Source organism: Epinephelus lanceolatus, chromosome 14 (genome assembly GCF_041903045.1).
Source record: "Epinephelus lanceolatus isolate andai-2023 chromosome 14, ASM4190304v1, whole genome shotgun sequence".
NCBI classification, from domain to species: domain Eukaryota; kingdom Metazoa; phylum Chordata; class Actinopteri; order Perciformes; family Serranidae; genus Epinephelus; species Epinephelus lanceolatus.
In genome coordinates, this window is record NC_135747.1 from 22,055,187 (window position 1) to 22,078,144 (window position 22,958).

At 41.4% G+C, this 22,958-nt stretch overlaps 1 protein-coding gene across 14 annotated transcripts in view; it reads right to left on the reverse strand.

Annotated features, from left to right (window-relative positions):
* Nucleotides 1–334: 334 nt before the first annotated feature.
* Nucleotides 335–22,958, reverse strand: part of LOC117251264 (bromodomain adjacent to zinc finger domain protein 2B) — a 64,655-nt gene continuing 42,031 nt past the window's right edge. For 6 of the 14 annotated variants that reach the window (XM_078174483.1, XM_078174472.1, XM_078174476.1 and 3 more), the window contains 29 exons: nt 22,106–22,402; nt 20,499–20,559; nt 19,204–19,312; nt 18,914–19,015; nt 18,419–18,629; nt 17,848–17,940; nt 17,705–17,766; nt 17,342–17,407; nt 16,410–16,475; nt 14,859–14,903; nt 14,563–14,595; nt 12,341–12,406; nt 11,968–12,108; nt 11,144–11,398; nt 9,766–9,989; nt 9,244–9,318; nt 8,858–9,092; nt 8,695–8,757; nt 8,406–8,550; nt 6,761–7,428; nt 6,323–6,611; nt 6,034–6,189; nt 5,477–5,631; nt 5,087–5,292; nt 4,679–4,814; nt 3,017–3,163; nt 2,567–2,880; nt 2,199–2,342; nt 335–1,596 (listed from right to left, as the gene is read on the reverse strand). In XM_078174483.1, the coding sequence (XP_078030609.1) occupies nt 1,449–1,596; nt 2,199–2,342; nt 2,567–2,880; nt 3,017–3,163; nt 4,679–4,814; nt 5,087–5,292; nt 5,477–5,631; nt 6,034–6,189; nt 6,323–6,611; nt 6,761–7,428; nt 8,406–8,550; nt 8,695–8,757; nt 8,858–9,092; nt 9,244–9,318; nt 9,766–9,989; nt 11,144–11,398; nt 11,968–12,108; nt 12,341–12,406; nt 14,563–14,595; nt 14,859–14,903; nt 16,410–16,475; nt 17,342–17,407; nt 17,705–17,766; nt 17,848–17,940; nt 18,419–18,629; nt 18,914–19,015; nt 19,204–19,312; nt 20,499–20,559; nt 22,106–22,402 (4,712 nt within the window). In that variant the 3' untranslated portion in view covers nt 335–1,448. The remainder of the gene's footprint in view (nt 1,597–2,198; nt 2,343–2,566; nt 2,881–3,016; nt 3,164–4,678; nt 4,815–5,086; nt 5,293–5,476; nt 5,632–6,033; nt 6,190–6,322; nt 6,612–6,760; nt 7,429–8,405; nt 8,551–8,694; nt 8,758–8,857; nt 9,093–9,243; nt 9,319–9,765; nt 9,990–11,143; nt 11,399–11,967; nt 12,109–12,340; nt 12,407–14,562; nt 14,596–14,858; nt 14,904–16,409; nt 16,476–17,341; nt 17,408–17,704; nt 17,767–17,847; nt 17,941–18,418; nt 18,630–18,913; nt 19,016–19,203; nt 19,313–20,498; nt 20,560–22,105; nt 22,403–22,958) is intronic. The other 8 variants (XM_078174478.1, XM_033617412.2, XM_078174477.1 and 5 more) reach the window with 8 other exon arrangements.

Genomic DNA, 22,958 nt, shown 5'->3' on the forward strand with positions numbered 1-22,958 from the left:
CATTCCAGAACACCGTCAACCTCACTGATGATATCATGAACTCACGGAGTCTGTGTGGATTTAATCTGTAAAACAGCAGAAGCAGTGGCACCAAACTACAATTAAATTAGTTCATAGCAAGAAACCATGGATTAACAGAACAACCCTGAAACATGGACAATTAAAAAGCAGCAGCCTAAAATGTGAGGAGAGACAAAGTACTATATAACAGTGAACAAGTTGAAGGAGGTAATGGGGTTGTATTTCACCAGAGTAATATCTTGTATCATTTAATTTCACAGATAATTAATTTTTTTCTGAATAACAAGTGAAGATAGTGAGGGCCTAAGTGTTATTTTTGAAAAACAGGTTTATTTTATCTGTGCCACACACCCACTATTCAAAAATAATATTCCCACAAAAGTTGCTACTCATTTCACAATATTCATAATAAAATACAGTTACTTCAAGTCTTCTGACTTCAGCTGTCTGGAGATGCCTCCACTGGAGCGTGACACTGTCTGACTCCCGGCTGGATTAAAGCCCAGTGCAGGTTTCACGTCTGTCCGTGGGATGTCTGACAAGACTCTGGCTGAAGGAAATGCTTGGGAGATGAAACACACTATATGCACCACATCAATTCTTTTCAGAGGAGAAGCTCTACATTTTGTGTAAGGGTTTCCTACAGTATATTGTGCAGGACACACATACAGTACACACACTGAAAATAGAAAGAAAAACACACTCCTCTATACACTGTTGAGAGGTCAGAGGTCAGGCACTACAATACTGAGGAGACCACAGTGTTTTGAGTGGATTTTCAGCACAGGCAAAGTACAGTATAAGACATATGAAGTGCTACAATCATCCTTATGCATGAGCAATATTTTAACAAGACTGTACTGTATGTACACTCTATACATGTTAGAAATAGGTAAATAGTGACAGTGATACCTCCTTGTATTTTACATAAATAACTCGCAGGTGAACAGAAGCACTGCTGGCACCTTATAGTCAAAAAGCTGTAAACAATTTTTTTTTTTTGATTGGCTTGTTCAATAGTCCATAAAACAATCTTGACATTTTTTTTAAAGCTGTGTGCCATTTCTTGCTTTTTCTTAGAAAAGACTGACTGTAACATAAATACTTGAGAAAATAAATACACACACATACACTAAAGTACTGATGATAAAAAAGCCAAAGGCCTATCCGTGGAAATCTTCCATTCCCAAATACAATATTGAGTCCGTGAGTCAGTGCTTTCTGATAAAGAAAACAGTATTGCACTTTGATTAATCCAAACAAGTGTGTTTTCTCAGCAGGAGAATTTGTCCTTTCACATTGCACGTCAATGTTTTTAGAACTTGTTTTATTGATTTAGTGTCTCAGGTGAAGAGAAGGCCTCCGACACCAAAGATGAAGTCTGATATGTAGAGAGGAGCGTTCAAAGTCCACGCTTGATTCTGTTTTTACTCCAGCAGTTCAGTCCATCGTTTGTCGAAAAATCTCCTCATGCTGTGGCCGGCTCGTCCGATTTCTGAATCGTCTTCGTTGAATTTTTCACAGTTATCGAAAACCAGGTTCACATCCACGATGAAACTCTCCAGATTCAAGTACCTGGAATTGTTAGAAAAGGTTTTTAGTTTTTATTTACATGCAGCATCCAAACAGAAAAAAGGAAAGTATGATCAATGTATTTATTGTACATGAACATGAAACACATACACAAATCAACTTAAAGGTATGCTATGCAGGAATTGTCAGCTGTTGTTTGTAAACAAGCGGCACGGTGGAGCAGCCATTAGCATTGTCACCTCACAGCAAGAGAGGAGGGAAGTGTGGAGTTTGCATGTTCTCCCCGTGTCAGCGTGGGTTTTCTCTGGGTACTCCAGCTTCCTCCCACAGTCCAAAGACATGCAGGTTAACTGGTGACTCTGAATTGACCATAGCTGTGAATGTGAGTGTGAATGGTTGTCTGTCGCTGTGTGTCAGCCCTGTGATAGTCTGGTGACCTGTCCAGGGTGTACCTCGCCTCTCGCCTAATGTTAGCTGAGATAAGCTCCAGCCCCCCCGCAATCCCTAACAGGATAAGCGCCACACACTTTTAGTGGGCCGTAAGTGATAACTGAGAGGACTTCCTTCTGTATGAGTCTATAAGTAGTTTATTTTTTTAGGAAAATTCTGCATAGTATCGCCTTTAGAAACCAACACAAACATACTGGTTGTTGGTGAGCTTTTCTCTGATGGTGGAGAAGTCCATGGGCTTTTTGATGACCTTCCTGTAACCAGGGACGGCTTTCTGGTTGACGGGCGTGAGGAAGGGCCAAGCGTCCTGATGGGCCTCCAGCTCAGCCAGCAGCACTCTGGAGGGAGCAAGTGAAAATATAATTTAATAGAAGTTTAATATAGTTTCACCAGTGAGAGAAACATATTCTGAAACTTCGATTATGTATGATAAAGTGGATATTTTCGTCGTCATAAGTTCATGACTGCATGAAGATCACTGTTGATGTTTTTGTTTTTTCCTAACGATGAGAAGACAGAGTAAATGCTGCTGTGCCTGCAGTGGATATGCGTTCATGCGTACCGGCACATTGCGAGCGCATTTGTGTTGTTGTCTTTGGCCGTCTTGGCTTTTTTCCCGCATGAGACAGGGCTGTCATGGCCGGCCTGGGCGCTGGGCGGGCTGTCGTCTCCTTTCCTCTTCTTGAACTCCTTGGTACCTTTCTTTGGCACGCTGGTGCTGCTGGCAGCCTCCTCTTTGATGAGCTCTCCTACCACAGATGGCTTACTGTTTCGTTTTACCTCGCTGCCTTTCTTCCCTCCTCCAGCTGTTCGGCTCTGTTGCTTCCTACTCCGGGGGGATTGTCCGCTCTCCTGAATGACAGAACACACAGCAGACTGGTGAAGAGGCACACAGAACATATCATATTCAAGTCCATTAATTGAATGTGTACATGTGATACGGATATGTTATCGTTTTGGTGATTAGATCTACTCTAATGGTGGAATAAACTCTCAGGGCTTGCTGCCGTACCTTCGCTACACAGGTGGGACAATACCAGTCACCGTCAGGTACTGTAGTGATCTTGGGTTTGTGGCAGTAAGTGTGGCAGCCTTTGTCACAGCCGTCACAGAGTAAGAGCAGTTCTTCATTATCCCCTTTCTGACAGAGCTGGCAGTGCTGGAAACACCAGACAGAAGTAGTTGTGAATTCAAACTGAGATTCATCACTATGAAAACTAGTGATTTATGCAATTCTGTGTGGCCAGCCATACTGAATGATACTGATTGTGCTATTGTCTATGAAGATAGATTTGTTTCAATATTATCTTTGTGAACGGATCAGCGATCGGTGTAAATGAGTAATCTGTGAATATATAACACTTTTCACACAAAAATACTTTGCAAATACATAAAACAGATCTACACAAATAAATAACACAAACACACAAAAAAATCTGGGAATACGTAAAATTAATTTCCAAATCAACAAAAAGCATTTGTGAATCTCTTCCTAACATTTATAACATTTAGAACTTTCAAACAGGCATTTGTGAAATCCAGTTTGTATTTGAGAATCTCAATTCTACGCTTCAGAAAAACATTTCTCACACACAGTGTTTTAAGTCAAACTTAACGCCAGTCCAAACAAAAATTCTCTTGTATCACTCGACCATTTTCAGCTACCATGTGACCACCTGCTGATGATGTCAGGTCTACATTTCAAAGTAGGAGCAAGTAGTCTCTCTATATGCCAACACAAAATTAAATATTCAGCTATAAGTAACAAGCATTCATTATTTTATTATGTTAATGTGACACAGTGAGTATTAGTGTGTGTTTTTTGTTTTATGTATATGTTACCTGGCATATTTATTTCTGTTTGAGTATGAACGACATGAATGGGAAACTTTCAGTTTCACTAAGTGGTTGGCTTGTGCTGCTTCAGTACATTGTTTTAGGCTGTGTTAAGTGTTGTAAGATAGTGACAAGTCACAGCACCCTAATTATCTGATATAGTTGTTGCCTGGTAATGATGTATTGTAAACTGATGCTGCAAACACACCTTTCCTTTTTTCACCTTTTGGTGAAAACAAACTTAATTTGAAGAATGTAAGCTGTGCAGATTTATTGGGCTATCTTTGCTTTTAAAATGGATAAGAGGCCATACCTTAAAAGCCTTAAAAGATATTCTACGCAGCTTTTTCTCTAAAAAAAAATTATGGACTCATACAGAACTAATCCCTCTCAATTGTTACTTACAACTCACTCGAAGTGTGTGCTAAGATATTTTTCTGCAGCGACTCTGCCCTCTGCCTGTATTTTCTTATTTTCTGTGTTCAGAATATTTATGGGCGTGTACCCCCACAGTGCTCAGGTGAGCTGGGGAATCTATAAAAAGATAGCAACCAGACCGCAAGCAGCAAGCCTTTAGGACACACAGCACCCAAACAACACAAATACAGTGAGGCAAAACACCAAAAGAGAGTGTATCTGAGGTTGTTTTTTTCTTTCACTCCTGTTGGCGAGCATGTAAACTAACAGTAACAGGCAATCCTGCAGAGTAAACCTTTAAAAATCAATCTTCATAAAGCGGAACGTCCTTAGTGAGGGCTATAAATTGATGCTTACAATTATGTATAATTAAACAATATAAACAAATGTGTGATTAGACGAGAGACAGAGTGTCACTTACCACTTTCATGATGGATCGTTCCCAGGCAATGGATTTCTGTAGCTGCTGAATGCAGAGTGACAGCTGAGCAGAACTGCGGACTTCACCGAGGGCTTTACGCCACATCCTCATCCCCGGTGCCACCTCCTCCTCGCTGCTTTGGGGTCACAGAAAGTGAGACTGCAGCATAACTGTACAGCAACCACACATACAGTCTGCAACATGATCACTCTGATACTAACAGCCGTTAAAAAGAGACACTTGTTTAAGAGACAGCCTGCTGTGAGGTTAACAATCTCTAGAATAAAGTGTTGGATGAACCACTCCTTTACCATCAACACCAGAGGGATGGTGCTGGAGCATTTACAGTGACATTATCCAGTTTGATCTGAAAGGTTGTACTTAAAAGGGGCTCTTCTCTCCAGGTACCTGCGCTCAATGTTCCTCTCCAGCTCTGCCAGCCTGATGACAGCTATATCAAGGGGATTGTCGGGCCGCCGCACCACCGTGCCAGAGAGTTCCTCCTGGCTGGTTTCTCTCTGTCCTTTCTTCTCTGGAGCGGGGGAAAAGGAGAGCTTGTGCTCATGATAAACCAGATCCTCCCTCTCTGACTGGGGCTCGGGATGCATCCATCCCTGAGGGAGACATCGTCACATTTGATGACACAGTAATTACTATAAAGACAAAGTGAGGACACAGGACAAGGACAAGCATGTCTTGGATAATGACTAATGAAAATGAATTTGGTTTAAAAACACTGGTGTATTATCTGTATGAGCATCACGAAGATGAAAGAGTAGGATGCTCATCTGTCTGTACCTTGACCTGTAGGCTGGCAGAGATGACTTTCCTCTCCAGAGCCTCGACACGTTGCAGCAGGCTGATGTCCACCTCCATGGCCTGCTCCTCAACACACCAACTTTCCACTGTCTCCTCGCTCATCTCCTGCTTCTCCAGCTCTGACACATCAAACGCTGCCACCACAGATGCACACACAATTACAAACAACCGTTTATGGACCGCAACCTTACAATATTCAATGTAATGTGTGCTACAAAAGGTCTAATAGGGACAGTATTTTTATATCACTGCATGTCTGTTGTACTGTAGTGTTGTCAGCATACAAAAAATTCTAAATTTGAGCTTGAAAAATATTGATATTTGCTACCATTTTTGATACTACAGGGAAAAAGTGACAAAACATGACATTAACAATGAGAGAGAGGATGAAAGTGCAGATGGTATTGGTGTAACCAAACTACGGAAAATGAGTATTAAAACCGTTTCAGATATTCTGAATCAATAAATCAGTATTTTTTTTAAACACTGGTGTATTGACTTCTGCCATAGAGAACGCAGAGGAAATGTGGACCAACCATCTTTGCTGTTTGCACAGAGCTGGGTCGTATACTCCATATGTTTCTGGATCTGTTTCTGCAAGGCCTTCTCTCTGATGCCTCGGCTATGAAGGGCCTTGACCAGACTGTGCAGCTCCTCCGTGTCTGCCACCCTCCACCAGCCACACAGCATCTCTGCCAACACACATGCACAAATTTAAAAACTATTGTCACCCAATTGTTTAATTTTTAGCATCCTAGAGAAGTTGTATAACTGAGTGACAGTCTTTTCTTTAGTCCAGCATGTTTGGCAGTGAGCCATTCTTACCCTCGGGGATAGGCTGGGGACTAGGGTAGTCCTGGGTCTTAGCCACTTCCACAGCAGGGAACGATGCACAATCGGGCTTGTCACTCAGGGGCTCTGGGGTCTCGCTCTTGTTGACAGAGTTGTTATTTGCCAGAGAGATGGCCCTGCTGGCATCATCTTCTGCATGCTGGGAGGCCAGATCCATCACGGGGAGTAGAGAAGCACCAGAGGAGGGCAGGCTGGGACCTGGTGCTGCGCCGGACACATCGCACCTCGTCAGCCTGCTTTGATGAATGCCAGACTTGACTTGCTGAGGGGAAAAACACACAAAATACACATACTTTAATTATGATCAGGCATTACTTCCACATGCATAATGTAGAAGTGTCCAACTTGTGTTCTAAAAAAGCACAGCGTGATCGGAAATAATTGTGACTGAGATTACTGTCATCAACCGACCTGAAGGACAGACGGCTGCAGGTTATTGATCCCAGCAGGAGCGCTGGAACTGGCTGAAGCCCGGGGATTAGGGGAGAGGGAGGAGGGGGATTTGGTGCTGATGGTCTGAAGTGGAGAGGAGGAGGCTGGAGGGCTGGAGCCGGAGGTGAAGGAGGACTCATCACAAGGAGAGCGAGGCAAGAGGCTAAACCACTGGTTGCTCTTTTCCATCAGTATTTTGGAGAGCTGGTCCTCATGAAGGACAGACTGAGGGCCGCAGGTAATCCAGGGACTACTTCTGAGCTGTGGCGCACTAAGCAGAGATGGCACTGAAGTATCTGATTTATCTATCAGTCCCTGCTGATTAGTGGCTGTCTGAGAGGCGGGACATGAGGGAGGAGTAGTAGGGACTTTAGCAGAGTGACTGTTGTGAGAATTGATGTCTGAATCTTGAGCCATTTTGGCTACTTCAAGGAGTTTGCTGAGCTTGGAGAAGGAGCCAGGTTTCTGGAGGAAGAGATTGAGACTGTCTTTGTCCTGCTGGCTCTCCGGTGTGGTTGTATCGCCGTCTGTGCTCTGCGCTGGGCTGGAGACCACTGGTGTCTTTGCTTCTTCCTGCTGTTCTTCTTTTACCCTGATCACCTGGGCAGTCCTCTTTCTTTTCTTCTCTTTCTCCACCTCTTCATGACCTGAGTAACATGAAAAGGTAATGTCAGCCAGAGTCCTGTATGGGTCTGATTTCTAAGAACCTCTCTCAAAGCAAAGCTGCAATGTACAATACAGCACCCACCCTGCCACCTGCACATATGAAAATCAGTTCTATAACCCAACATGACCGACCAACGCAAGATCTGCGAACCAACCCCAAACTGCAAATCCATTAATAACCATGCACTGTTCGAATAATACCAACAGGCAGGAAGTTTAAAGTGATCATTTTGGGGCATTTTATACATGTCAAACTAAGAAAAAATATTTTAGAATGAACATAATTCAGTACAAGTACAATTTAAATAAATATTTTTTGCTTAATAATATTGAGCAGCACATCTCCAAGGGTTAATGTGCCTGTTAGTAACACATCTGATGGAAGGGTCTCTCATATTCTAGCTGGTGCAAAAGACACACAAACACATCACAAAGTCTGCAGTCAGAGGATTAAAATGTAAAAACATCAAATTAAATTATTTTTAGTATCATTTTATTTTAATATATTTATTATCCAACACCCAAAATCTGACCCTTATGTTCTTCTTGTACCAAGAACCAAAACTGGAAATAAAATTTAGACAAAAAGACACCCCGAATCACCTTTTTTGCATGTGACCTGATACATCTTATAATTATTATTATTTTTTTATCTGTCTGTGAGGACAATACCATCCACAATCGATTAACAAGTGGACAATCTCCCCTCTCTCTACCCCTCCTGTACCTGTTCGATCTGCTACTGCGGCTGAGGCGAAAGCAGTTAGTTAGTTCAGATTTAGGGGTAAACAGGAAGTGGGAAACACCTATCGATGGTAAAACAGTCTTTGAAACAACACCGGCAGGTAATGCCAGCTCTTTCCACTGGTTACCACAAGTATATTTTAGACCTGTTGGAAACACTGTGTGAACATGGTGAATAAAGTGAACAATCAGAGTTATCAGTTTTGGTTCGCACCTTCACCACTTTCCATGCCCTCCACAAAGATGCCACTACAGTGCGGAAGGACCCAGTATCGTCTCTTGTAGCGATCCTGTCCAATCGTCATGGAGCGCAGAGAGTGAGACGAGTCGAATAACTTCTGTCTGATCTGAATCTGTTGCTGAAGAGACAGAGAGCGCAGCAAGTTGAACTACGAGGTATTACATTCTGTAATACCTCATAGTTCAACTTGCTGAACTATGAGGTATTACATTCATTGATGAGCTAATCCTGAGAAGAAAATGTCTCACAGGGTTTAATTTACCTTGTATGTTTTCTCGATCTGTTTCTCCAGCTCCTCCATGCTGGCTGAGTGTACACTGTCATCCTAGATGAAAAGAACTCATTAGTGTGAGGCCCGTGGACTGGCTGACATTTACTATAACAAACACTGATTTAAGCCGCTGGCTCCTCATGCTGTCACTGACCTCCTCTTCACATATCTCAGCTTTCTTCCCCTTCTTTCCCCCCGATTCTTCTTCCTCATCGTCGTCGTCGTCTCCTTGGTCTTCACTGTCGTCATCCTCGTCCTCCTCCTCCTCACTGTCCCCGTCTTTCCTTTTGCCTTTGTTTCTGGCAGTGGGGATGACAAATGTGTGGCTGTCTTCTCCCCCCACACTGCTGTCTCTCTTCCCGGTCTTCTTGGCGTGAATATTCCTCAGTCTTTAAGGACAAAAACAGACTGTTAGCTTGTACGCATTCATTAGCAAATTAAGACTTTATAGTTTCAGCATGACCATCTCATTTACTAAGACAACATGTTAGTGTTTGCACAGAATCTTCCAATAACAGCTTAGATGAAGTATATACTCACTTGCGAAGTTTTCCCTCCACGACCCACTTATCCTTCCTCAGGTTGGTCATGTGATCTATGTTTTTGTCGATCTCACTGCGAAGTATCAAACAATATTGACACAGATGTTTCTGTGGCCTTTTTTGTGTAACAAAAATAGCATGGTGCCTCTGCACCACGCTGCAGTGTGCACCAGATGTATTTCAAAGTGTTAGCAGTACTACTGAAAAATTGATGACACCTGGTTTGATGCAACATTGTGAAACTGTCCATCAGACCTGATTTGTCTTATTCCTTTTGGTACTTCTGTTATCCCATTAAAATTGAAGCCTGCATTAATAAAACACACCAATAGTTTCCAGTCTCATGCAGATATTAACTGTTTGCTGCAGGCACATAAGGAACATTGATTTACTTTAGTACAATAGTACAATACTCGTACAATACTAGTACAATACTGCCCCACAAAACTGAGAGTTAACTTAATTTGATAAATTGCAAAGTCGAAGACAAAATAATGTCAGAAGGAGGCGAGAAGCTCACCTGATCACAGCCTTACTGCAGCAGAGCTCATTAACCAGGAACGCGAGCATGGAGGCCTTCTGTGATGGGCTGTGGGCCTGAAACGCCTTGGTCCTGAGGCTGAGAGCCAGAGCAGCCACCTCTGTCTGCTCGCAGTGAGCCTCCATGTAGATCTGAAGGATCTCAGACACGTTGTCCCGGTTGATCCCCACATTGGTCAGGTGGTCCCCCAAGGCAGTTTTATTCTGATAGAAACAATGTGTTTAAGAAACAGAGTCTAGTGGTGTCAAACAAACAAATGCTTTTCTTTAACCAGTTGAGTCAAAACCAGAATATCTTTTTATAAACTGTAAGTTATGACAGCAGCACACGGGTGAAGAGTATAGCCCATAGAAGCACAATGGGGATCTAGTAAGACAATGTCATTTTGAGCAACTCTGGGATGTGTCTGGGACACATCTAGGATGTGCACATTATTATGACACATGACATTTAAGTATATAGTCTTGCTATCTTTTGTCCCTGAATACAAGTCTCACTAAATGTACACACAGCCTCTTAATACAAAGTGATGTAATAATATAATTATCATGTTAAGACATCATCACACCCTACAGCATGGACAAATGGCCTTGGGGAATAAACGGAAATTATGGTTTAAACTTCATAGGTGTACTAATAGCTCTTAAAACTGATACCACTGTAAAGAGACTCTTCCTCTATCTGCACATAACCTGAATAATAATGCTGAAAATCCTAACGTCTGCTCGATTAATGAGCTGGTAAGAGATGATCCACTGCCAACATTTCCTTCTATTAATTATCTTACACTGTCACAGCAGTCAGTTCTTTCTTAAACATATACTTTGCAAGATTGTCCTAAAAAAACAATGCATAGACTGCCTGTATTTTCTTATTTTCTGTGTTAGGGATGTTTATGGGCGTGTACCCCCACAGCGCTCAGGTGGGGTCGGGGCTTTTATAAAAGGTAGCAACCAGATGCCAGACCATAACCAGCTGGAATCCAAGAGACACTGCCGAAACAACGCAAATATAGCAAGGTGAAACATGAAACAGGAGTGAGTCTGAGGTTGGGTTACTTTCACTTTTGCTGGCTAGTGTGTTCACAAACAGTACCTGACATAGTATACTTTTAAATATCTTAAATAAATTAAAAACTCTGCTTTCAAGAAATTCACATCTATTGCTGCATTAGTTTCAGAAAGAGTTAAAATCAATCACTGAAACAGCGTGAAATGATATTTGTATATAGCTACATCTGAATCAATACATTTTGGGGGCACATAGCAGGTGTACGCTTGTTTCTGTATGCAAGTGTGTGCATACACATGTAAATTACAATACAGGAATCATTCCAAATTCAATAACAGACTCTCACCTTGTGACCTGCAGGTATGCCAGGATCACACACAGCTGCGGAGAGCATGCTCACCAGCAGGTCCTGCACCTTGCCCATACTGTCCCCAGTGTTGAGCAACCCCTCCTGAAGGTTACTTAGACTGAGCATGTTTGGGTTTATGTCTAACCTCAGGACCTTCCCGAAACTGCACAGAAACTGCAGCACCATCAGGCAGTCGGAGAAAGTACTCCCTGGTAAGACCAGACCAGGGATGCGGGACAACTCTGGAAGTGGCTGGAGAGGAATAAAAACAATCAACAATTTGTGAAAGAATCCACATTAAGACAGTAATAAAATCCACTTGTATAAATAAGTGTTAAAAAAATCTTTAAGACCAAATTAAATATATTTTTCAGCTATCTTACAGAGCTGATATTGCTTGTTTCAGACTACCGGTAGTTTGTCTATGAAATCCTTTTAAAGAAATCTCTGACCGCGGTATGTGATCACTAACACTCTGGTTGGTGTTATAGCACCAGTGGCCACTTGGTGGCAGTGTTTTTAACCTACACCTGCTCTCTGTTTAATCAATTCCAGATGCTTTCAGTGATATTACACATCTATTTTGGTAGATCTGATAGTAAAACAATAAAACCATAAATTCATCAAAAGCATTTCTAATCTTCATGCCTATAGCTCCTACAGTGATTATACTGATTGATTTCCATGTCGAAAAAATCCCTGTGCTGTAGGAAAATCCAATCTTTTCCACACATCTACTCCACAGATGGAGAATATCCACGGTGACATACGTGCATGAACTCTCATTTTTATCTGCCAGCAGCGCCACAGTGTGTGAATACCTTATGATCTGCTAAACACATGTCTTCATTTGGTTTCTTTAGCTCTTTTGCTTTTTCCAGCTCCAGTCTTCTGAGCTCCAGTTTCCTCTCCTTGTTTAACCGTTTCTCATCCTTCTTCTCTTTCTTCAGACGCTCCTTCTCCTACAGCCAAGACAAAGTGTTTCTGACACTCCTGCAGACTAATAAGCTCAGAATTGCTCACAATTACAGAGGATGGAAAACACAAACTATGGCCTTAATTACCGCAGTGTTGAATCGTCAAAAAATATACCTTACCAAGAGGAAAAAACACAAACAATAAAACAGTGTAGCAGAACACAGCAGCAGGAATGACCAGACACACAGGGATGTAAGCAGATCAGGTGTTACCCACCTCCGCCTTCTTACGGGCCTCTACAGCCTTCATGAGCATCATGTGCTGCCTGCGTCTTTCCCTCTCCTGGCAGAGCACAGACACACAGTTTCTTTTCTATTCAAGAGCTCATATATGCAATAATCAATCTGAATCCCAGTACATGCACAGTAGAAGAAACACAGATCACAAGCATCACACAATCAAAACGTTGCACATTGCACCGCAGATAAAAAAAACAACAACAACAACAAAAAAAACATAGTTAAAGCAACTACAAGGAACTTTGATTTTGTGTTGATTTTGGCGGCAAATGTGGACAAAAGCGACGGTGTTTCCATGGGCACCTCTGCCTTGTGTCGTGCATGTGTTTTGGAAGCAGGTGAAAGAAAGATGCAACTTGTTTTTACACTATTTTCCTTTTTTAAACACAGCTGTTTGCAAGATGCATAGTGATGACGTGATGTATCTATTTGTGGCTGTGTAAGATTAATAACTAACATAAAAATGGTGAAGCAAAGTAAACTTATTTTAGCCACCAACATAAATTCATACAGGTATATTGATGTAAAAGCTTGTCTTGCAATGTTAGTCACAAGTGAAATAGACATTATATCTAAGTAGTTGAAGGAGGACTAATTCAGGATCGTTTTTGAAATCCTTTCCACTCCTGTAATTCTTTCCATCTGTTGAATGACCAACCAAGGTTGCCTCATGCTTTACCTGTGCTCTATCACTGTCCCTTTCAGTCTTTTTTTTCTTAATTGATCAATCCTTCTCTTTCTCTCTTTGCTGATTCTGCCCCTCTATCAGCATTAACCACAAAATAAACCATCAAAAAGAAAATTCTCTACAGAAAAATCTCCTCCTGCTTCCCTTTAAGTGGTTCATGTGCAACTCACTGAGAAACTTTACCTGGAAAAATGTAAACATTTGCTCTTAGGATCAGCACCTTCGAACTGTTTCGTTTAATTTTGCATGGGGACAGACCCGGTGACAGGCATTAAAGAACTATTTCACTGCAGGAGAGGGGTGAGAGGTGTGAGAAATAGGCAATGCAGCAACAGAATCTTGGTTTATATTCAATCAGCGCTGCCTAATTTTACAATTTGATCTGAGTTTGGTCTGAGTTTGAAAAGGAGACAGAGAGGGGCGGGTCTCTCTCGATCCCATTCTATACTGTGTGGTGGTTGGCATACAAAAATGTGGAAGTAAGTAAGATGAAGGCAGTTTACTACACTTAATTTAGACATACTACTCAAACTGTTATGATACAAAGCCAGTTGAAAAATCTGCAAAGTATCCTTTTAAGAATAACTATATACAGAGGGTCTCGTTTGCTTATGTAGATAATGCATCAGTATTAAATTGCGACTGTTTCATAACCAGTTAAAAACTCCTTGTAGCTGCCTTAAACCAAATGGAATACAATGACAGATGTAAAGCCACGCTGCAGGTAGCGATGCGCACACACAAAGCATAAGCTCAAAGTCACAAACAGCCATTATTAATCTGAGCATGTCGGCAAGACGGCAGACTGAAAGACACAGGCCAAGAGGTTTAGATCTATAAGCAGCAAATATTAAGTGTCACAGGGACAAGCAAAGCACAGAATTTATAATCGACTGATGGACAAAGTCGTGTGAAACTATCCTGGGAAATAAATTTAAATGATTACTGCATATTCTAACTGTGGTGTCCATCTGTGCCATCATTGCCTCCCTTAAAGTCCAGATATACTTAGTGAGAATAATGAAGCGAATAACCAGCAATGAATTAACATTTAAATCTCAAATGAGGAAAAATGTTGTTTCCATTAACTCAGTGGTGCAAATCACTGTCAAGAATACAAACTGCATATTGATTTTCCTCAGGTGATAGAATGAATTAGAAAGCTGGCTTAAACGCTTTAGAGTAAAAGGATTTTGAGCACCTAAATTTAATCAATCCAAAACAAAAACAAAATAATATGGGGATGGTGTTCTTTCAGGCTATCAGAGTGCTTTGCATCCTGTTACATTTCTGTGGAGTAAAGGCGTTTTTGACTGCGTTGCCCAGATAATGGATGTGTTTTCTCTGAGAGACAAACAGCGTAGATGTATGCAGTGCACTGTTGTGGAAAAGCCATGCAGAGGGATGTAGTATGACTGCAGCCAATGCTACACTTTACGCATTGCTATGATGGCAACCATTTATCACAACACGTTCACAATATGTTGTTAAATGTACAGAAACAAACATACCCATACCATATCTAGCCTATGCCTCTCCAACTCCTGGGACAAAGAGTTGGCAAAGTATTAAGAAATAGAAAATCACACAGGAAAATCAGTGCAAGAAAAATCCAACCTTTGAGAAGCTCCAATAAAAAAATACACCCAGGAGAACCGCAAAGCATAATTTGACAGGATTTATTGTACAACACAATTCCATTAGGCTAATGAAAATCATTAGTTAAAGACCATCTCCAAGACTTTCATTAACACCGAGTAAGAATGGTTTTGGTAAAATGTGGTTGTGGATTGAAAAACAAACCTACCTGGTGCTTCAGTATGACAGCTTGCAGTCTTCGCATCTCCTTCTCCTTCAAGAAAAGAAAAAAGTTGTCAATTAGAAACCACAACATATACACAAAAATTTACAATGGAACAAAAACATGCAGCAGACAAGCAACGGCAAAAGACTGTGAGTCAAGGACATGAGGGATACTTGTGGCAGCTGAAATCAAGTTTTAGGCAGTCAAAAACAGAAAGTATTTCAGCAGCCTGGGGCGGCTTTATAACAATTAAATGGAAGTGAAGGGTTTTACTCGCTGCTTTTGCACTGCTGAGCACTTTGCATCTTTCCGCTCTATGCGCTTAGCATTTCTGCGGGAGCGCCCTGATCCCCTCGAGTTAAAAAAACTTCCAACGCAGAGCAGAAAAGCACCCAGCGTCATTGTTTTTTTCCCTCTTTTGTCTGATCCAATCAATTAATTAATTTTACAGTGCTTTCTGGCAGAAAGCCCTCTAGGCCAGGCATGTCCAAAGTCCAGCCCGAAAGCCAACTGTGGCCACGGAGCAGCTTTAACTGGCCCGCAGCTTGTCTTAGCAAAATGACTTTACATTTCTTCCGTTCACGTCACAATGGCAGAACCATCATACAGTTTGTAGACAGGCACCAAGTAGGAACCACGCAGGTGTAACTTATGTGTTTTCATAAGCAGATAGTACACAAGCAAGCAAATATTTCCTAGCAGCAGATATTTTCAGGAGCTGTGGAAGGTTGAATACTTTTTCAGTGAAATATAAAACAGCTGCGATTGTCTGATTTGTATGTGATTTAAAAAAAAATAAATAAATAATCCATATGATGTGAGAATTAACTGGTCGCCAGATATTTTCACATTATCTAATCTGGCCCCCCTTGAAAAAAGATTGGACACCCCTGCTTCCAGGCAAACTTTTTCCACGTGCCAACAAGTCTCATGTACCCACACAGATCTCCAATGAGCTGTTTGGGAAGAGCCTCTCACCCTCTTTTAGAGCCAGAGCAAGTGCCCTCCGCCTGTCCATATTTTATGCGGATGTTTAGTCATGAGGTAAGTAACTAACTATTAACAAACTAAGATCTGTGAGTTTACCTCACAGCAAAGGTTAGCCCAAGGACCTTAAACTGTAAAAATAATGGACGTAGCTACTATGACGTCACCCACTGGTTTGTGGACTCTTGTTCTGAGTTCAGCATTACAGCCATCGCCATCTCGTGTTTTTTTACTGAGGCCACAACAGGCTGTAAACATGTTTATTTATGTCATTAAGTTGGGCATTTTAACATAGGTGCCTGCTGGGATTGACTGGCCTCTGGAGCCAGCCTCAAGTGGCCATTCAAAGAACTGCACTTTTTTGGCACTTCCTTAGTGGTTTAATTTTTCAGCCCCAGAGGTTGCCACTTGCAAAGGACAGGTGATTCGGAAGTTGCCAAGTCACAATTACATAAATAAAAGAGGCAAGCTGCAAAAACTGCTCTGTTTGATTGCGGCCTGCTTCAACAAAAAAGCGCTCAGACTGATCAGGGCCTTAAACAGTCACAGCTTGATCATGTTACTCACCTTATTTCGCTTCTCAGCCTCCAATATTTTGGCATTGGCTGCTTCTTCTTTCTTCTTTCTTTTTGCCTATAAGTGAAAACAGGTCTTAAGGTCATACAACAGGTGCAATGAACTAATTGAAAACACATAAAATGCAGACACCACAAGAGAGCTTGATTGGGCCTGCAAACTCTGATTAATGAAAACTTAATGAAGATAATTTTTTAAATGAAAATCATCAAGTAGAAATTATAAAAGGTTATGAAAAATATCTTAAATCTGTGAAATATCTATAAATCTGATTTGTTTGTGTTGTACTTAAAATAATGTTTAAGTTTGGTATGTGTTTGCTTTCTTTAATCATCTGTTAATGCGATCAATAGAAAATATTCCCCAGAGAGCTAAACAGAGCCAGTGGCTCACTGATAAAGTCACATCTAACATATTGAAATCTTGAGCAATGAGATGGTTATTTCCCTCCATTAACACTGAGAGACAAAATGGCTGCAGTTATGAAACACCAGCAGGCAGTGAGAATAAATTAAGCAAAATTTCTATCAGTAATTATAGCCACAACGAAATCCTGTTAAGAGCTGCTTGCCAAGCGTGTCAACTGAAATTTGATTTATAAAAGCTAAAATACTTCACAGCTTCTATTAGTGGGAGAATGCAAAATAGGTATTTCACCTAGCCACGGTAAACTCTGGGCCACCTCTTACTTAATGAAATACTGTATTTTGTATTAAGCTCCATCATGGTCTGAGGAGATTTTCATATTCAATGGCACTTTTGCAAAAAAACCAATTAGGCATTAGTCACATGTACTCACTAGATGTGGCTGGAAGTGGGACCACATAATTTAGGAATAGCCTTTGGTTGGTTTTTTTAAAAATCCTATCAACAGCAGAAAGGAAGTGTTTTAGAATGTTTCTGCAATAACTTTCAGGACGAACCTCGAGAATTTGCTGTGCACGGAGTTCTTTCTCCATACGAATTTGCTGAATGCGCTTGATCTTCTCCTGGTAAAAGGATGAGGGCAAGATCAAATGAATTAACTGTTAAGTCATGCATGTTATAGAGTGGCGGGAGGGAGTGGGGTGTGGGGTGAAGAAGTACAGTGGGTCTATGCAGATGAGGAAGGTGCAGCATTCTGAGGGACAGCAACTTCCTTGTAGGAATTCAAAAGCAATTCAACTGTGTTTAAAAACCTTTTTCACCTTGGAGCACACAAACTCTGAATAAGAACAGAGCAGCTGCAAATGGTTATGAAGCTTTGCACGGAAAATTAAACAATGCATGCAAAGGAGGGTCCTTACTTGCTGTTTAAGAATCTTCATCTGCTCCCTCTTTTTCCGCCTCTCCTCTGCGGCCATTATTGCTGGAAGACACAACACATTAGGCTTGCACACAGCATTACGATGGAGCGTTAGAAGAGTGTGAACACGGAGAAGCTGTTTACCTTGTTGTTTCCTTGCCTCTTTGGCTGCTTGCGCCACGGCCTGCTTCTCGAGCTTCCTCATCATTTTGATCTGAGCTGCCTGTCGAGCTATTTCTGCAGCACGATGAAATATGTTACTGAAATCACAGACCCTATTAAGGACTTAAACGAAAAAGTGACCCACAGATGCTCTTACAATTCCCCAAATCCCTCTCAACAACCTTCAGAGAAAGTGCCTGGAGGTTCTGCAATGAGCTACTGTGCTTATGTGCAATAGTGGCAATACGGCCTATTGAGAAATCAATAAGATAATTTCTATCATTTGTGATTCTATGAAGAACCCGTTGTGACACCACAACAGATAATTGAAAACTGTTCTGCTATTAATGTCCACATAACTATTAAACCCCTTTAAAACTGAGCTGTAAATAATGAAGTGCTCACTTTATCATCAGCGAATCAATTATCCTTACAAAAGACATCATATCCCTAAGTATAAATAACTAACAATATGCTGTACAGCCAATAGTTGAAGGTGTTTGACGGTTGTTTTCTTTTGACCAGGTGCTGCTGACATTTGCAGTAAACTGACCTTGAGCCTCCAGTTTGCGTAGCAGCTTTGCATCACCGACATCTTGGAAGCTATTTTCACCAATACTAAGAGGATGAGACTTCCACTGTCTGGACCCATTCCCATCACCTATTGGCTGCCGCTCAGACTGTGTGCACCTGCTGCGCCTCCCGTCCATCGCTATGATACTTGGAGCGATCTCCTCCTCTGCCAGCAGGACCCACTGTAAACCCTGGGGAAAGAAAGACGCATTAAATATAAGAAAACAAACAAAAATTGGCAAGACTAATCATCTACTCTACTCTAATTTATGGATTTTTTTAATGTTGACTGGTATAACTACTTAAAACTACAACAGTGTGGTGGTGTTAATAGAAGGACCTTCTGATGTCTCGCAGAGTTCTAAAAACAAATAAAGATGCAGGCATTGTCATTTCTATCAGTGCAATTTCATCAGTTAAAACATTAGATTGAAACACATCTTTAATATATCAAAAAAGAAGAAACAACATTTACCTCTGGTCCCTCTCTGGCTTCATAAAAGTCACCAACTTTAATTTTCGTACTGAAGCTGAAGTTATCCCGTGAGATTTCAGTTATTCCATTCCGCAGTAAGTACTGCAGACAAAAGAACAATGCGTATTAATTAAAGCAGTTATTTTCAGCCATATTAACTGGTCAAACACCTCACACGTCATCATCTCCCACCTGAGGGCAGAAACATACTGATGCAGTGAGCACATACGATCATTTTAGGATATAAATCTAATTTTAATAAAAAATAAAGTGACACATTATAGATGTACCTTCATTACATCAGGGTACTGACGCAGCTTCTTCCCACATGGAGCAAAGTAAGCCACCTCTCCTTGTAGACGACCTGCGACAGTCCTGATACGGGTCTCTCTCTGCCACCTAAGAAAACAAAGAAGAAACATTGCAAAGAGTACATACAAGGTAGTTAAAACAATGTCATAACCACTGTACAGCTGTGTTTATTCATTATAAATAAACACTTCTCTCCTGAAGTCTAATAATGTAAGACAGATACACATCATCTTCAAGTTGACAAGATCAAGCAAACAAGGAGATAAACCATGTTAATCATGTCTGTACAGCTGTGTAGTCTGTGGCCTTGGCATCCTCTGACCCTTCCAGTAATCGCACTCCTAAATGGCCATGCGCCAAGTAGGGCTACCCCTCAGTTCCTACGAGCTCCGCTGGAGAGCAGCCATGGCTTACACACACAGGACATGCAGGCCGTTATCCTGCACAGAGCACGGGCTGATATACAGTCATATGGCCTCTGTTTCCTGTGAACCTGCTGATGAAAAACATCCCCAGAAGATGAAAGGCACTCTGATCCATGGCTGCAGAATTTGTGGGCAGGGAGCTACAAATGTTGCATGTCTGTGTTGAGGCTGGATGCAATTAACCCCTTGATGCTTAAGTGCTGGGCCTCATTTCATTTCCTGCCTACTGCTCAAGACTGAGGTTTTAAAGGCGCCCCTAAAAAGCAAGGCGAGGATGTTTTTTTTTTTGTGATCTAGTCCTACTTAGCTCTTGATGAAGATGTCACTTTTCTCAAATAAGGAACTCTAGTGGTGCTTTTTACAGTAATAGGTAGGGTATTTACCCTGGGGAAATTGTTTGAGCATGATTGCTACATTCATGCCAGGTTTCATATCTACACAGTTAGCCACTTTTACATATCAGATGATAGATAAACAACTTGCTCATAATGGCTAAATAACAGTAGCAGTTGAAGGGATGGAGTGTTCCTTATTCATTTTTCTTACAGGGGTGATTATGTCATCACTGAAAGTTTCTTGATCATTAAGAAAGTTTTCTAAAACACAATTCATCGTGTGGCCACTCCTGAGATATGATCATGTGTCTGGGGCTGCGCCACAAAGCAAAGATGACCACACATGACCTTTTATGAAAGGTCACTAGCCAGCCTTCAGTGAGCTGACATTTTACTACAACACTAACTGCATAAACACAAACAATGCACAACTGTGGGGACAAATGGGACATGGTCAGTCCATCACACCTTTATGTATGTCTTGTAAAACGAAGTGCATGCACAATGTCTCACCCGAACTCAAGAGGCAACCGCAGAACTCTCTCATCTGTTACTCTCCTCCTCTTCCCTGGTCCTAGAAAACAGGAGAAATGACTCAGCGCTTTTCGCACCTCCAGGGGGGACGTGAGCAAATGCACAACCTGCCATGATTACAGATATATCCACTACACAGAATAAGGAGGGGGGCACTGCACTGCAAATACAGAACCTCAAACAAAAGGAAACTCTGTTAGACATGACTTCATTGTGGATAGTTGTTTTATAAATTAAATGGCAGACTATGGGTATCAACATCAAAATGTTAGACAGACAGTATTCAGACAGATAAGAGAAGTGCAAACAAAGAAACAGACCTCTTACAGCAGCAACCCTCACCACTGCCATGACAGTTCAGTGTTTATAAATGTTTCTTTAAGATCATCATATAATTTATGACATACCGCTGTGACATGCCTCTTCTATTACTGCTATTAAATGGAAAAAGAAAAGAATACTTTTCCATTATGGCAAGTCAGAATTGAGCTCTGTTAATAGTGTAATATGCTCCGTGACTCATCCAGTATCAGATGTATAAGGCATCTGCCTGGGTTATTAAAGCAAAAGCTGCTGGGGACCATCAAAACAATGACGCAACCACTTTCTTCCAGAGAGCTCATTTTAAGCTGGAACTACTGAGAGATGTAGATCCATGTTTTCATACTGGAAAAATAAGCGTAAGTTTTCCACTGATAGGTTGGATAGTCTGAATAAGCAAAGTGAGTGGAGGAAAAATAAATACCATGCTGACTTTGGACTCATGATCCTGCTCTGTTATCTGAGTGAGTAACGCTTTCCTGAAGCCTGAATCACAAATTAAAGGGGACCTATTACGCTCATTTTCAGGTTCGTACAAGAACATGTTCACATGCTTTAATGTTCAAAAAACGCTTTACTGTCTCATATTGTCTGTGCTGGAACACCTGTGTTTACCCTCTGTCTGAGACGCTCCATTTTAGCACCTGTCTCTTTGAGCACCCCTTCTGAAAAAGCCCAGTGTGATCTGAGTGGTCAGTGTTTCAGGTCTTGCACATCTGGGCATCTTTGCACAGTCATTGCAGCTGGGGGAATGACTGTGATGGATAAAGCGGCATGTTCTACCATGGAAAATCCCCTATAAGAGCTTCTAAACCAAAATCTTTACAACCGGACATGTTGCAGCAGAAACATGATCCGAAATGGAGAGAAATTAACAACATCTGCAACCAGGATTAAAGGTTTCCCTGATGTTAGCATGTAGCAGCGTGGGCTACGTGATGTAAGCACGTGCAGTAGCCTGCCTGGATAATCATTCACACAAGCTGACATGAGTTTCTCGCAAAAGCAGAATAGCCGTTGGAAACTGAGTGTTCAGAAGGATCTGAAGCCTGAAGTTTTTGCTCACAGGGTTTACTTTTACATAAGACTACCTCATCATTTAAAACCTAAGCCACATTTAATATGAACACCTAACATTGTAACATTTTATACATCTATATATCTATATCTATATAAAGATCCCCTTTAAAGTATCTCAATAAATTGTAAAGCTGTATTGTAGGTTAGGGATGTATTTGGTTGTTGAGCAAACACAGATTTGTTACCTGGCAGCGTGGCAAACGTGAAGGATGGCGATAGGGTGCTGTGGTTACCCGCTGCCCCTGAACTGCTCACTGTGGTGGTGGTGAGCAGACCACTAGATAAACTAGGAGGCTTGACGATCTGCAGGTTAAGCAGGGAGCAGTTGGCTGAGAGGTTCAAGGTGGACTTGTGAGAAGACAAGGGCGGTTTAGTGCGTTTCAGGGGAGTCCTTTCTGCATCGCTGTCTGCTGCTGTCTCACTGCGCTCCTTCATATCATCCTCGGAGCCATCAGAATCGCTATCCAGATTGCTCTCTGACTCTGCGGGGGATTCCAGCGTGATGCAGGGAAACAGAGAGAAAGCAAAATTACAACCTAATTAGGATTCTTTCCACGACCAAACCTCATCCCACATCTTATATCTGCAATAACATGTTGTCAGTGGCATCTCTTCATTCAATTAAAGGGATAGTTTGAATTTTTTGAAGCCTACATAACAATAATTATCGGTTCAAGTGGATGCTATATTGTGAATATTTTCATCACTTCTTCTTGCCATCAGACAGCCCTTTCTGACTGAAAACAGAAGCTGTTAGATAGCTTTCTTTGAAGCCCCAGACTCCTTTGACAAAAACTGTAATTTTACTTCGCTTAACACTGGAGTTGCTGGTCTACTGCTGCCTTGATCAAGCAGTTTTTTTGTGTTATTGTGTGTATTTATGTATTAAAGGATTAGTTCAGATTCACAAAAGACACACAATAACATAAACTTACTGATGCACACAGCGGTAGACCAACAACTGTCATGTTCTGTGAGGTAAATTACTGTTTTTATCAATGGAATCTGGTGGCTTTGAAGATGGTATAGATAAGTTTT